This window comes from Trichoderma virens (genome assembly GCF_000170995.1).
Source record: "Trichoderma virens Gv29-8 chromosome Unknown TRIVIscaffold_6, whole genome shotgun sequence".
Classification (NCBI taxonomy): domain Eukaryota; kingdom Fungi; phylum Ascomycota; class Sordariomycetes; order Hypocreales; family Hypocreaceae; genus Trichoderma; species Trichoderma virens.
In genome coordinates this window covers 2,237,317-2,250,787 of record NW_014013743.1, presented here as the reverse complement: position 1 = coordinate 2,250,787, position 13,471 = coordinate 2,237,317, and the positions used below count along the sequence as shown (strand labels likewise).

Here is a 13,471-nt window from a genome sequence, read left to right as displayed (position 1 = left end):
TACCTGTGCTTCTACCTGTTCCTGTGAGCCTTTGGGAGCCTTTGTGAGCCTTTGCCTGCCTCATCTTACATACATAAGCCTTGCCCACGTCTCCGTCGTTATCTTTAAGTGATATCGCTTAGGTCCGGCAGATACGATCGCAGCCCAATTCGCCCTTCTGATTCGACGAGGCCTCGCTCCCATCGCGGCCAAATCCCCTCCGGCAGCGGAGAGGGGCCTTAGTCAGCACCCACTCTTGGCCTCCCCAACAAAGATTACAGGCGGGTTCAGTGCCAACGTCCCGCTGTAAGGCCCTGGCCATTAGCGGCAGACCCAGCTGTAGCTTCGCAAGAAAAAAAAAGTTGGCGGTGCTCCATTGGCTGGGACGAGCTTGGGAATTTTTTGCTTGGGGCCGGAAATTCCCTCTTGGTTCTTTTTGGGGGAGCAGCCAGCTAAACTAAACTGCTCCAAAAGCACAAAACACCAAGCCCTTCTCCCCAACTCCTCTCCATTCCGCCTGTCCCGTCTAGACAGCAGACGGCTAGCTGCGAGCGGTTCGTGTCCTCTGTGTCGATACACCCCGTGCTTTTTCCCACCAGCCAATTCTCAGCCTCAGCCTCAGCCCGCCATGTCCCGATTCCTCCGGCCCGCAGCTCGTCTGGCTGCCTCGACACGAGCTGCCACATCCATCAAGGCGAATGCGCCGTCCTTCTCACAGGCCATTGCGCGCCCCGTCTACTTTGGCGGATCGTCGCAGAGCCGGTCGTACGCCGAGGGCGCTGGCGTCAAGGAGTACACTGTCCGAGATGCCCTCAACGAGGCTCTGGCCGAGGAGCTCGAGGCCAACCCCAAGGTCTTCATCCTGGGTGAGGAGGTTGCCCAGTACAACGGAGCGTACAAGGTCACAAAGGGACTGCTGGACCGGTTCGGCGAGAAGCGTGTCATTGACACTCCCATCACCGAGATGGGCTTTGCCGGCCTGGCTACTGGTGCCGCTCTGAGCGGACTGCACCCTGTGGTGAGTTTTATACATTCATATATATATACATATATGCCATTGCTATATGGTATAGATGCCATGCTCTTGTTCTTGGTCTTGGATTTGGATTTGGCTTCTCCAGACATGGCATCTTCTGACCCGTCCTCCTCCCTTTCGTAAACTACAATATCAACTGACAAGCTTTCCCACCTCATAGTGCGAGTTCATGACCTTCAACTTCGCCATGCAGGCCATTGACCATGTTGTCAACTCGGCCGCCAAGACCCTCTACATGTCTGGCGGTATCCAGCCCTGCAACATCACCTTCCGTGGCCCCAACGGCTTCGCTGCCGGTGTCGCTGCCCAGCACTCTCAGGACTACTCTGCCTGGTACGGCAGCATTCCCGGCCTCAAGGTCGTCTCCCCCTGGAGCGCCGAGGACGCCAAGGGTCTGCTCAAGGCCGCCATCCGCGACCCCAACCCCGTCGTCGTCCTCGAGAACGAGCTGATGTACGGCCAGAGCTTCCCCATGTCCGAGGCCGCCCAGAAGGACGACTTCGTCCTCCCCTTTGGAAAGGCCAAGGTTGAGCGCGCCGGCAAGGACCTCACCATTGTCACCATGTCCCGATGCGTCGGCCAGTCCCTCGTTGCCGCCGAGAACCTGAAGAAGAACTACGGCGTTGAGGCCGAGGTCATCAACCTGCGATCCATCAAGCCCCTGGACCTTGAGTCCATTGTCCAGTCCATCAAGAAGACCCACCGTCTGCTTGTCGTCGAGTCTGGCTACCCTGCTTTCGGTGTTGGTGCTGAGATTCTCGCCCTGTCCATGGAGTATGCCTTTGACTACCTTGACGGCCCTGCCCAGCGAGTCACTGGTGCCGAGGTGCCCACTCCTTACGCCCAGAAGCTGGAGGAGATGTCCTTCCCCAACGAGCAGCTGATTGAGAACTTTGCCGCCAAGATGCTGCGATTGTAAACTCCCGGCGCGGAGCAACAATCTTGTTTTCAATCTAACGGATATAAATTTATTTAAAAAGAACAAAACAAAGAAAGAAAGAAAGAACAGAAGGGGGGTGGCTATCCGGGCTGGCGGCATAATATCTCAAGGGGGGCTAGAATGAACTCGGAGGGGATTTTGACTTCAGGGGGGAGTTGGTGAAGCGCATCAGGCTAGCAATTCTGTTGGACCTCTGGTCAAAAAAAATTCTCAATAGACGGACGGAGAGGAAAAATAATGGACTTGTACTCGTAATAACCTATGCGCTTTTTGATGCCGTGCCATGACGTTTGCAGACTGGAGATGGTGTATTTGTATTTGTATTTGTATTTGTAGTCTCGATGAGTTATGCTCTATGTAAGATACGTGTCTTCTCTCGTTGCTTCGTCCAATGCCCTGTTCTAAACACTGTTGAGTTTTTCAATAATTCGAATGTGCAAAAATCCATTGATATTCGCCCTCCTCATTACAGTCAGATTGAAGTAAACCGTCCATCATTCAGAGCCCAATCCAGCCCCCAACAGGGTTCTCTGCCTGCCGTCAATCGCCTGCAGGTGCCCAGACCCGCATTTCCATGGCGGGGCAACTTGACCTCTAAGCTTCACAAGCATCTCGAACCTGTCAATCATTCCAGCATTGCAATCGCACATTCCATCGTCTGAAGAATCGCATCTTCTTTGAGCAGAAAGAAATAAAAGATCGAACAGCATCTCCAGCTGCTCTACGCCATGGCTGGCATCGATGCCCTGCTGGCCTCTCAGGACGAGGGCATCCCCAGCTCCGGGCCCAGGAAACGGCGGCTCCAAAACCCCCAAGAGCTGAAGCAGCGCCTGGAAAATGAGCTGCTCATGCCGTCTCCCGAGTTCTCTGCCGAATGGCTGGATCGCCTGCAGCAGAGATGGGACTTTGAGGCTGACTACACGGCCCTGTTCAAGATTGCTCCGCCGCAGACGCGCACCTTGACGAGGTTCTTGCGCCACGGACTCGAGGGCCGCGTGACGGGATACAAGAACGTGACTGTGCCCATGAGCGGTGCCACGGCAAAGAATTCGACCAGCCTTTTGCGGAAGCCCGCCAGCAGAGCAGATTTCGTCAGAGGAGCTGCCGGCTTCTTTCCTTTTGCGCCTGGTGGATTGGAGGGTATCGAGGCTACTGCTGCCTTGGAGGATCAGATTCACGCCGGAGCGGCTGGTGTCGATGATGCTGCGGCTGGAAGCAAGCTGGAGAGGGTCATTCAGCTGGGAGATGAGGGAGGGCTTCTGCAGATTGCTCCCGGGATGGACCGTGGCATCGACTTTGGCAAGAAGACAGGCGTGGATGAGGATGCTGCTGCTGCGATCAAGCAAGAGCTCGAGGAGGATCCTGAAGAAGCAAAAGACACCATCAAAGAGGAGTCGTCTTCACCCGCAGAAGTCTCTGGGGACTCGGCAGAGGATGAGGAAATCGGAGATGATATCGACGACCTGCTACCCGTGGAATTTCCCTCTCTTGAACCTCATGGTGTTCTTGCAGCATCCAGTGCCAAAAAGGCTGGGCGTGAATGGGCACACATGGTCGACATCAAGCACGACATGCCCAATTTCAGAGAGCTCGTCCCCGACATGGCTCGAGAGTGGCCCTTTGAGCTGGACACGTTCCAAAAGGAAGCCGTGTACCATCTGGAAAACGGCGATTCCGTCTTTGTTGCGGCGCACACATCCGCTGGAAAGACTGTCGTGGCCGAGTATGCCATTGCCCTGGCGGCCAAGCACATGACCAAGGCCATCTACACATCGCCAATCAAGGCCCTTAGCAACCAAAAATTCCGCGACTTTCGACAGGAGTTTGACGAGGTGGGCATCTTGACGGGTGACGTTCAGATCAACCCGGAGGCCAGCTGTCTCATCATGACCACGGAGATTCTTCGCAGCATGTTGTACCGTGGAGCAGACTTGATTCGCGATGTCGAGTTTGTCATCTTTGATGAGGTTCACTACGTCAACGACTATGAGCGCGGTGTCGTTTGGGAGGAAGTCATCATTATGCTGCCCGAGCACATTTCTCTTATTTTGCTGTCGGCCACCGTCCCCAACACCCACGAGTTTGCCTCCTGGGTTGGTAGAACCAAGCAAAGAGACATTTACGTCATTTCTACGGCCAAGAGGCCAGTGCCCCTGGAGCACTACCTTTGGGCCGGGAAGAACATACACAAGATTGTGGATTCGGACAAGAAGTTTCTCGAGAGCGGTTGGAAAGATGCACACAAGGCAACCCAGAGCAAGGAAAAGCCCGCCGCCGCTAGCAACACCGTTGCGATCCGGGGAGGCAGCTCTCAGGGAAATCAGCGAGGCGGAGGAGGACGAGGCGGCCCCCAGAGAGGAGGCCAGCAGCAACGTGGAGGTCGTGGAGGCGGCCAGCAGAGAGGCCGAGGAGGACCTCCCCGGGCGAGCCACGCTCCGGGACACATGGGACGTGCCGGAGCCCCCGGCGGACGGTCGTCGGCTGCACAAGACAAGAACATATGGGTTCACATGGTTCAGTATCTACGGAAACACACGCTGCTGCCGGCTTGCATATTTGTCTTCTCTAAGAAGCGATGCGAGGAAAACGCAGATGCACTCAGCAACCAGGACTTTTGCACGGCTTCGGAGAAGAGCGCCATCCACATGGTGATTGAAAAGTCCATTGCCCGTCTGAAACCCGAGGACCGAGTCCTACCACAGATTATCAGGCTGCGGGAGCTCCTAGGCAGAGGTATCGCGGTACATCACGGTGGTTTGCTGCCCATTGTAAAGGAGCTGGTGGAGATTCTGTTCGCGAGGACGCTTGTCAAGGTCCTGTTTGCCACCGAGACGTTCGCCATGGGTCTCAACCTGCCCACCCGAACGGTGGTGTTTTCTGGATACCGCAAGCATGATGGCCATTCGTTCCGCAACCTTCTGCCTGGCGAATACACGCAAATGGCTGGCCGAGCTGGCCGTCGAGGTCTTGACAAAGTCGGCTCCGTCATCATCGTGCCTCCGGGTGGCGACGAGGCACCTCCCGTTGCCGAGCTGCGCAACATGATCCTGGGAGAGCCATCCAAACTCAAGTCACAGTTCAGGCTAACTTACAACATGATTCTCAACCTGCTGAGAGTGGAAGCACTCAAGATTGAGGAGATGATTAAAAGGAGCTTTTCGGAGCATGCAACGCAGCAGCTCCTACCAGAGCACGAAAAGGATGTCAAGCTCGCTCAAGCAGATCTTGCAAAGGTTAAGAGAGAGGCCTGCAAGATCTGCGACGGAGTGGTGGACGAGTGCCACCAGGCAGCTCAAGACTACAAGCGGCTGACGACAGATCTGTACAAGGCCCTGCTCAAGATTTCCATCGGCCGAAGGATGTTTACGCCGCATCGGTTGATTGTCTTCAACTGGGAAGGCATCCGCACAGCCGGCATACTCCTTGCCGAGGGCATGAGTCCCAAGGGCTCCTTTGAAGACCCCATCCTGCATGTCTGCGCTATTAAGCCTCTGAGGGAGCGGCGCGACGTAACAGACCAGCTGCCCTTTATTCCCGCATTCCGCAAATACATGCAAAAACTTCCTCAGGGGAAGAGACGCCTCACTACTAAAAATATGTTCGTCCCCCTGAGCGATGTCGAATGCCTTACCCGGTGGGTTATAAAGGGAGTTGTCCCCGAGATTTTCAAGGGGGGACAAGCCGGCCATGATGCCCTAGACAAAATACAGGAGATTTGCTCGTCTTGGGATGAACGGTGGGATGAGATGGACATGAGCAAGGTCAAGAGCTTGCAGTTGCAGGAAATGATTGAGAAGAGATTTCAGCTGTCAAAAACGATGGCCAACTCTGGAGCCACGCGGTGCCCTGCCTTTTTGAAGCACGTAAGTCATTCTCATGCCCTAGAACCATTCCTTTTTAAAGATTGTTTTTTACTAATCTGAGTTTATGAATTAGTTTGCCATGTGCCACGACGAGTGGCTCATCACAGAGCACATTGCCCAGCTGAAGCAATCCCTCTCGGATCAAAACCTTCAGCTCCTCCCCGACTACGAACAGCGCGTCCAAGTGCTCAGAGAGCTCGACTTTATCGACGATTCATCGCGCATCCAGCTCAAGGGCAAGGTCGCCTGCGAAGTCCATTCGGGTGATGAGCTCGTCCTCACCGAACTCATCCTCGACAACGTCCTTGCCGACTTTGATCCCGCCGAGATTGCCGCCCTCTTGTCCTCGTTTGTCTTTCAAGAGAAGACACTCACGGAACCAACCCTGACGGGCAACCTCGAGCGTGGGCGTGACACCATCATTGCCATCTCCGAAAAGGTCAACGACGTGCAGACGCGGCTGCAGGTGATTCAGTCGAGCGAAGACTCAAACGACTTTGTGTCGAGGCCCCGCTTCGGCCTCATGGAGGTGGTGTACGAGTGGGCCAGGGGCATGAGCTTCAAGAACATCACGGCGCTGACGGACGTCCTCGAGGGTACCATTGTACGGACGATTACGCGGCTGGACGAGACGTGCAGGGAGGTGAAGAACGCGGCGAGGATCATTGGCGATCCCGAGCTGTATCAGAAGATGCAGCAGGCGCAGGAGATGATCAAGAGGGACATTACGGCGGTGGCGAGTCTGTACATGTGAGCGGGGGATGGCGATGATGATGATGGATGTGCGATTTTTTGGGGCATTTCTACATGAGTGAGAAAACGGGTCTCCAGGTTAGATTTGTAAGGGTTTATCATGTCGGGGTAAGGAATGGTTTATGACTATTATGACAGGAGAAGAGCTGGGAACGATATAGACAACCAAAAAATGATGGCATTGTACAACTAAGTATAGGTGGTAAAACAAGGCCCATTGTATATGTATGTATTGTATATGTATGGGTATGGAATATCAAAGAGGCCCCTGAAGGTTTAGCAAAGCAAGAAATCGCAGAGTAGAGCACAAGTGGCAGCTCTAATGCTAAAATTCCAACATGTTGTTCTTGATCCAGTCAGTTCGATCCCATCAAACCCCGGCCCGAGCAAAGCAAGTAAGCCCTCCATCCCAGAAAGAAAACGCCAAACCTTGTCCAAACAGCAAAAAAAAAAAAAAGGAGAAATTCACCGGAAAATTGCAGCCCGCCGGTTCATCAAAAAGAAACTCGTTTCCCGTACATATTCACTCGTCTTTATGTCGACCGTAGTAGTGTATAACAAAAAAAGGTCCAAAAGAAAAGAGAGGGATCCGCTAAAAGAAATGTCCCGAAAAAGAGAGGGAAAAAAAAATCTAAGCACGCAAAGCACGCAGCCTCTGCTGCAGCTTGTCCTCCTCCTCGGCCGTGGGCTCGGCCGTCTGCGGCTCGGCAGTCTGGGGCGTCGCCTTGTTGAGCTCGAAGCTGAGTTCCAGGCCGGCGTCGTCGGCGAGCTTGCCGAGGAGTTCGTGGACGGCGTCTTCGCCGACTTGGACCGAGGTGGATTGGGTGATTGCGTCCTGGTAGATGCCGTTGGTCATGGCGTATTCTTCGTTTTGCTGCTTGAATTGTTCCAGGGTAACGAGGGTCTGTGGATTCACCCGGTTAGCGAACGAACTGAATAAAAGGGGGAGGTTGCGCAAAGAGAAAGAGAGAGAAAGGGCAGTCAATGGCAAGGGGAACAGCGAAACAAACCTTTTCGGGGTTGGTGTTCTTCTGGGCCAGGTTCATGGTGCGCGACGACGAGGCCATCATGTGCGTCATCCTGTTCATGGCGTTGTTGGCCTGGATCTGCGCCGACGAGAGCTCGGCCATGTCGGCCATCTGGTCCATCTGGGCGGCGAGCGCCTGCTTGGAGAGCAGCATCTTTGCCTTTTGGTAGGCCTTTTGCGTCTCGCCCTTCTTGAGCAGGTCCTGGATCTGCTTCTTGAGGATGGGATCCTGCTTGGCGGCCTTTTGGGCCTCGCGCCGGGCCTGCTTCGCTTGGAAGCGGGCCTGGAACTCGACTTGCATGTCGCGGGCGAGTTGGCGGTTGGACATTGTTGCGGGAAGAGGCTGGAGAGTCGATTCGGGGGGTTCTGGGGATGGATTACGAGGGCGTTTATGAGGAGGTCGGGAGATGCCGAGATGGAGGATTTGGTGATGATTTTTTTTAGGGATTCAAAGGCGAAGTTCGGCGATGTCGAACCAAGTCAGGTGGCGGATAAGGCGGGGTGACGCAACCGAAAATCGACAAGCACCGCCACAGATAGCGATGTAGATTTTGGCTGATGAAGGGACATCACCAGCCACACCTCAGCCATTCGAATCCATGATGCGTCGATGTAAGTTGAACAGCCAGCAACGGCTTCAACTATTGATATCAATATCTTCAACGCAAGAGTTGCTTTTCAAAGAGTTGGATCTATATCTGTATTGCGAACACATGATCTCTCACAAGGCCCTCAGAATGGCTGCAAATACAAAGTTAAACGTCCAGTCGTTTCCTCGGCCACCGCGGCTGGAGAGGATCTCGCGGCATATCCGCATCATGTACAAGGACACCGAGATTGCCGACACGAAAGATGCGTTTTGGGTATTGGAGACTCATCACCCGCCAAGTGCGTCCTTCTGTGTGGAGCCATAGTCATTGAAAGTTGAATCAAAATGAGAAGAGGGCGATGATGGCGATGATGGCATCCATCGTTCAGTTGTGGGCATCTTTCCGAGTTCATCCATGGCAGGCAAAGCTAACCAGCTTCAACCAATTCCTAGCTTACTACCTCCCTCCATCCAGTATCAAGGTGCCCCTTAAGCCTACAAACCGCTCCAGCTGGTGCGAGTGGAAAGGCGCGGCAACGTACTACAGCATCGCCCTCCCGGACGGCACAGTCTCCAACCGCATCTGGTCGTACAACAGCCCGACGGCCGGCTTCGAGCCCATCGGCAGGTACCTGAGCTTCTACGCCGGCCCGTGGGACTGTTACGTGGACGGCGAGCTGGTGGAACCTCAGCCGGGCGATTTCTACGGCGGATGGGTGACGAGGGAGATTGAAGGCGTCGTCAAGGGCAGGACGGGCAATCTAGATCCCGTCGTCTGAGTCACCAGCTATTAGATGACGCTGTCGTTTTGAAACCGTGTCCTGATTGATAATCGCATAGGCTACTCGACACAACCAATTATCAATACGAGGCGCGGAAACAAGCCCGAGCTTGGTGTGGCATGTTGGTGGGCGCTGCCTGGTAGGCAGAAAGATATTCGGTTTAATTACAACGCGTGGCACGGCGAGGCTTGGCTGGATATTGGCTTGGCTGGATCTGAGCCACGGCAAATTTCCAATGTCTCGACACGGGCTTCTGGGGTGTGTTTCAGATAGTGGTTCTATTTCGATTATACTTTTTGGCGTCTCGTGCAGGGTAGGTCGATGGTTTGGGTCATGGCCGGAATGAATGGATATTGGATCGATAGCAACGTGATGGTGGATTGGTATGAGATACAAGATACACAAATAGTTATACTATCTTTTGTAGTCAAGTAATGCAATTGTGTAATTACAATTGCTCGCTGAGTACAGGTACTGTTGATATCTAAGGTTCGAGAATGTACGTATACTACTGTAACAACGCTTCAGCCTCAGAACATATAGAACTCATGATATGTACCTGACATAGTATACCCTAGAGTCTTTAGTAATAGTACATCACAAAGGGTTTCTTCTCGGTTTCATCAAAGCCCACACCATATCTCAGCCCTTGGGGTCAAAAATGATGCGTTACATGCAACTTACACGCGTGCAGCACCTAGCCGCGCCGTACGCGTCGCGACAAAACTCAATACTGTGGCGTCGTTTTTTTATAAGTTGAGTTCTGATATAGCACAACTCTAATAATAAAGTTCCGGTGGAAATAGATGGATGGATGGATTAGGAACCAAACTTGTCTCGAAACACCATGGCCAGATACCCATCAACTATAGTAGCTGATTGATACTATTTACAGTATGTACTTTGTTATGAGAATGGACCATACCTATCTCATGAGACAATGATACAGTATGTACTTTATGACAATGGACTATACCCATCTCATCACAAGACAAGGCTTCAAAACCTTGTCGTGCTCAAGTGCCCGGTCTACATCTACCGAGCGGCAATCAGCTCTGCAAGTGGAATATGATGGAAGCCAAGCTCCATGCAACGGAACAAGCGGTCTGCAGATAACAGACAGCCAGGGCACCTTGCTGCATCCTCTTGGGATTCTGTTGGGCTCAGTTGTATCATTTGGCCGTGCATATACCCTTGCCATCACTTCTCAAACCTGTTCCTGATGCATCTACGGAGTGCAGCGTACTTTTCAAATGGGCACCCAATACAGGCAGATCCCGTCCCAAAGAACTCTACTGCCGTGCAGGCGCACCATCTTCACGGCGCTGTCCAACGTGGCAAGCTATACATGGCTCGCCTTGGGTCCAGTGCGCAAGTCCCCCCACAATTGAGCTGTTGGAGGAGACGATTCTTGCATGTGAAAAGGGTCTAGATGCTCGAGGCTGTTGGTTTAGCTGTATGGTCGATCAACACTCACCGACATGGATGCAAACCGGACGTGGGAACGCCCAACAAAGCCCAGTCTCTTGCTTCTCGCTCGCAAGCATCGACGTCTTCCTGCAGCTTTCCGAATCTCCACCGCATGCAGACAGAGAGACGCACAGGCAGGGCAAGGCACCTGGCCCCGCCATACGCTCGGGCATGTGCAGAGAGACTCGTACGAGTAGCCACTGGGAAGTCTGACCTCGCAATGCTCATGTCGCTGCACAGTTTGGTGGTGGTGGTGGCGGCGAGTTAGGCGTTATCAAGTTGATGTTGATACAATAGTTGCGGTGAGAGGCCTTGGAACTACATGTACCCATTGGATACTCCCTCTTGTTCCTCTTTTGTCCCATCATTGGTCTGCTTTGCATGTATTCTCCACGCGCGAGCGTTTTGGGAGTGGGATAGGATGCAGGACACGGACATTCAACTTCCCCGCATACTGTACAGTACACACATGCGTGAGGGCACGCACATGCTTGGAGTTTGGAAGCATGGTCATGGTCGTACTCGTATACGCACTGGGCTGGCAGAATCAACATATGCATGCATGGGATGAGGCCAGAAGCCGAGGGCTGCAGTCTGCCCACTTGGGCGCCATTGCAGGAAACGGAGCGGATGCCCTCTTTGCGTCGCACATTAAGTCGAATCATGTACATAGTACTCCGTAGTATGGAAGTTGATTCATCCAGTCTTGTGGAAGAAATAGACAGAGAAGAGCCGAGCAACTGTCGGGTAAACTGCAACCCAGTTGTGGCAGAATGGAGCTATTCTCCCGGTTGGGTTACATGGACTCGATTTTTAACGTTTGGAGGCCGGAACATTTACGGTCGCGGTAGAGCGGAAAGAGAAAGGCAAGTGAATATGAATCTGGGGGTCCGCGAGAAAGAGGGGGATCGTCGGCCTAATCAAGGGGAAGATGGAGGGAGGGTCTCTTGCTATTACGCCGGTTTGACGGAGAGCTAGAGACATTGGACTGCAAGGGTATGTGATTTGACAACGGAATGTCTTGCCGGACGTGTGTAGGAGATGTAGTAGTATTACTGTATTGTTTCCAGTCTCGCGGTGTCATTGCTACACAGAGTATTCAGCCAATTCCATCGACACTACCTCTACGAGAGCTGTACTGTACCGTATCTGCTTAGAATACCTGCCCATCTACATCCATTGGCGACTCACTCTCACTCTCGACTGTCTGGAGGCGAGGAAAAGGGGCGGCGCCAACGGCCCGCACTCCGAGATGAGATGCTATCGAGCACTGGCTGCCACACCAAAGCGCTAGGTGCAGAACTCGGTACGCCTTCTTTCACTTTGCCTGAGATAGGGCCGAAGGAAAAGAGAGAAAGGCCCGCCCTATGTACCCTCTGGGCCACTGCTCTATTGGAGTCGAGCTCCCAATGCAAGGCACCAACGGAGATTCCCTTCTGGTACTATTGAGCTTCAATTCCACTGTAGCGTAGTATCCGGCTGCTCTTTTTGAGGGGTATTTGCCTTTCCCCCCTCTTTGCTCTGCTCGGCTCTTCATACTGCGTACGGTAGCATTGTAGTATGTATTGTATTGTGCAGTGTTGTGCTGCTGTCTGCGCGACATCTGCCCTGGTCGGCTCCGAGGCGAAACGCCAGCTAGGGTTCCATTGCACGAACCCGCCGGTTCGATCGATGTGATTCTTCTCGCTTCTTTCCCTTGGCCCCCTGCCCTGCCCTTGGCCTGAGCGCTTGTGTGAGACGGAATGGGAATCTGGTGAGACCCCAAACAGAGGCCAAAACAGGCAGTCGGACAAGGAGTGAGACGAGAGTGGAAGAATCATGTGGGCTATAGTATTACAGTCCTACCTCTTTCCTGTACAAGCAGTTTCCAGGACGCGGGATATGCTCAGGTCATCAGGGCACAAGGAACAAAGAACAAGGAACAAGGGCTAAGCTGGAGAGCAAACCGCTGCACGTCCTTGGAGCCATTGGACGAGAGCAAGGCCGGAAGCGGGAGGCGAGACGGTTGCTGCGTCTCAAGGGCTTACGCGGGTTCCGCAGAAACGGCGTCTTATTAGTGATTACGTGCGCAACGCCAGTTGAAGACGAAGAGAAGAGCCATTTGCCATTTGCCATTGAACCAAGAGCCGGACCAGCTCGTTGCATGTGGGCTGTGCCTGTCGGAGCTCACCACGTATTGTTACATGGACGGAGCCCATTCATGTACATACGCTTTAGTAGATACACGGACAGGCAGCATTCGAGAGGCACTTCTAGGCTCTTGGTGGCGCGGGACAATAGCGTTAGGACAGCATTAGAATAGAAGCAGAGTGGCGAATCGCACCTCGTAACTGGGACACCGTCTCTGGTATTAGAGGGCATCGCCCACAGAAGAGTGGGAATCTGAGGATCCATCAGGTCCAACCCCCTTTCTGATTCTCCAGTTCTCCTTTCTCCTCTCTGCTGGAGTACGAGATCGGCACAATGAAACAACAAAGCAGAATGATGAATTGAGGCCCAACAACGCGCCAAGGACAGGACAATACGGAGTACTTGGAGATACCAATGGGAGGCACTGGATGAGCAGAGTGGCATGGCAACGTGAGGAGGAAGCCCAACAAAAATGCAGCATCCGCAACGTCTCTGCATGTACATCCTTGTACATACATGCATGCTACAGGTGCTAAGGTACATGTACACATTCATGTAGGCAACATGTCGCCTGTACGGACAAAGCATATCCCGGCACTGGCACGGATTGGCATGCATGTATGTCATGTTTCTTGGGCTGCACAGTAAGTATTGATACAGTATGTGCAGTAATTGGAATCAATAGCACGACTACAGAGTAAGCATTGAGTCTGGGCGACAATAAGATTTGCGGCGAGTCGAGACTGGAGACTGGGCGTTGCACGTGTCTCGGCGGTTCAGCATCTGGAACCACTCAATAAGACAGCCATTGAAACTGAAATTGAAATCCATTCAAATTGAAATTACTCGCACTCTCGGCCACTGCCTCTTCTATGGAATCCCGCCTAATATTGCAGCATCTG

General features: G+C 53.1%; 4 protein-coding genes across 4 annotated transcripts; 3 read left to right on the top strand and 1 right to left on the bottom strand.

Annotated features, from left to right (window-relative positions):
* Positions 1-477: 477 nt before the first annotated feature.
* On the top strand, positions 478-2,211 carry TRIVIDRAFT_230681 (uncharacterized protein; the record flags this gene model as incomplete). The annotated part of the gene is made up of 2 exons (XM_014101514.1): positions 478-997; positions 1,176-2,211. The coding sequence occupies 2 exons, from the start codon at positions 608-610 to the stop codon at positions 1,932-1,934; spliced, it is 1,149 nt and encodes a 382-aa protein (XP_013956989.1).
* A 472-nt stretch (positions 2,212-2,683) lies between these two features.
* Positions 2,684-6,836, top strand: TRIVIDRAFT_209259 (uncharacterized protein; the record flags this gene model as incomplete). Its single annotated transcript, XM_014101513.1, has 2 exons — positions 2,684-5,818; positions 5,892-6,836. The coding sequence occupies 2 exons, from the start codon at positions 2,684-2,686 to the stop codon at positions 6,570-6,572; spliced, it is 3,816 nt and encodes a 1,271-aa protein (XP_013956988.1).
* Positions 6,837-7,202: 366 nt separating this feature from the next.
* On the bottom strand, positions 7,203-7,926 carry TRIVIDRAFT_150464 (uncharacterized protein; the record flags this gene model as incomplete). The annotated part of the gene is made up of 2 exons (XM_014101512.1): positions 7,203-7,475; positions 7,582-7,926. The coding sequence occupies 2 exons, from the start codon at positions 7,924-7,926 to the stop codon at positions 7,203-7,205; spliced, it is 618 nt and encodes a 205-aa protein (XP_013956987.1).
* A 409-nt stretch (positions 7,927-8,335) lies between these two features.
* On the top strand, positions 8,336-8,966 carry TRIVIDRAFT_28781 (uncharacterized protein; the record flags this gene model as incomplete). Its single annotated transcript, XM_014101511.1, has 2 exons — positions 8,336-8,486; positions 8,641-8,966. 2 exons carry the CDS (start codon positions 8,336-8,338, stop codon positions 8,964-8,966), a joined length of 477 nt encoding a protein of 158 aa, XP_013956986.1.
* Between the last annotated feature and the right edge of the window lie 4,505 nt (positions 8,967-13,471).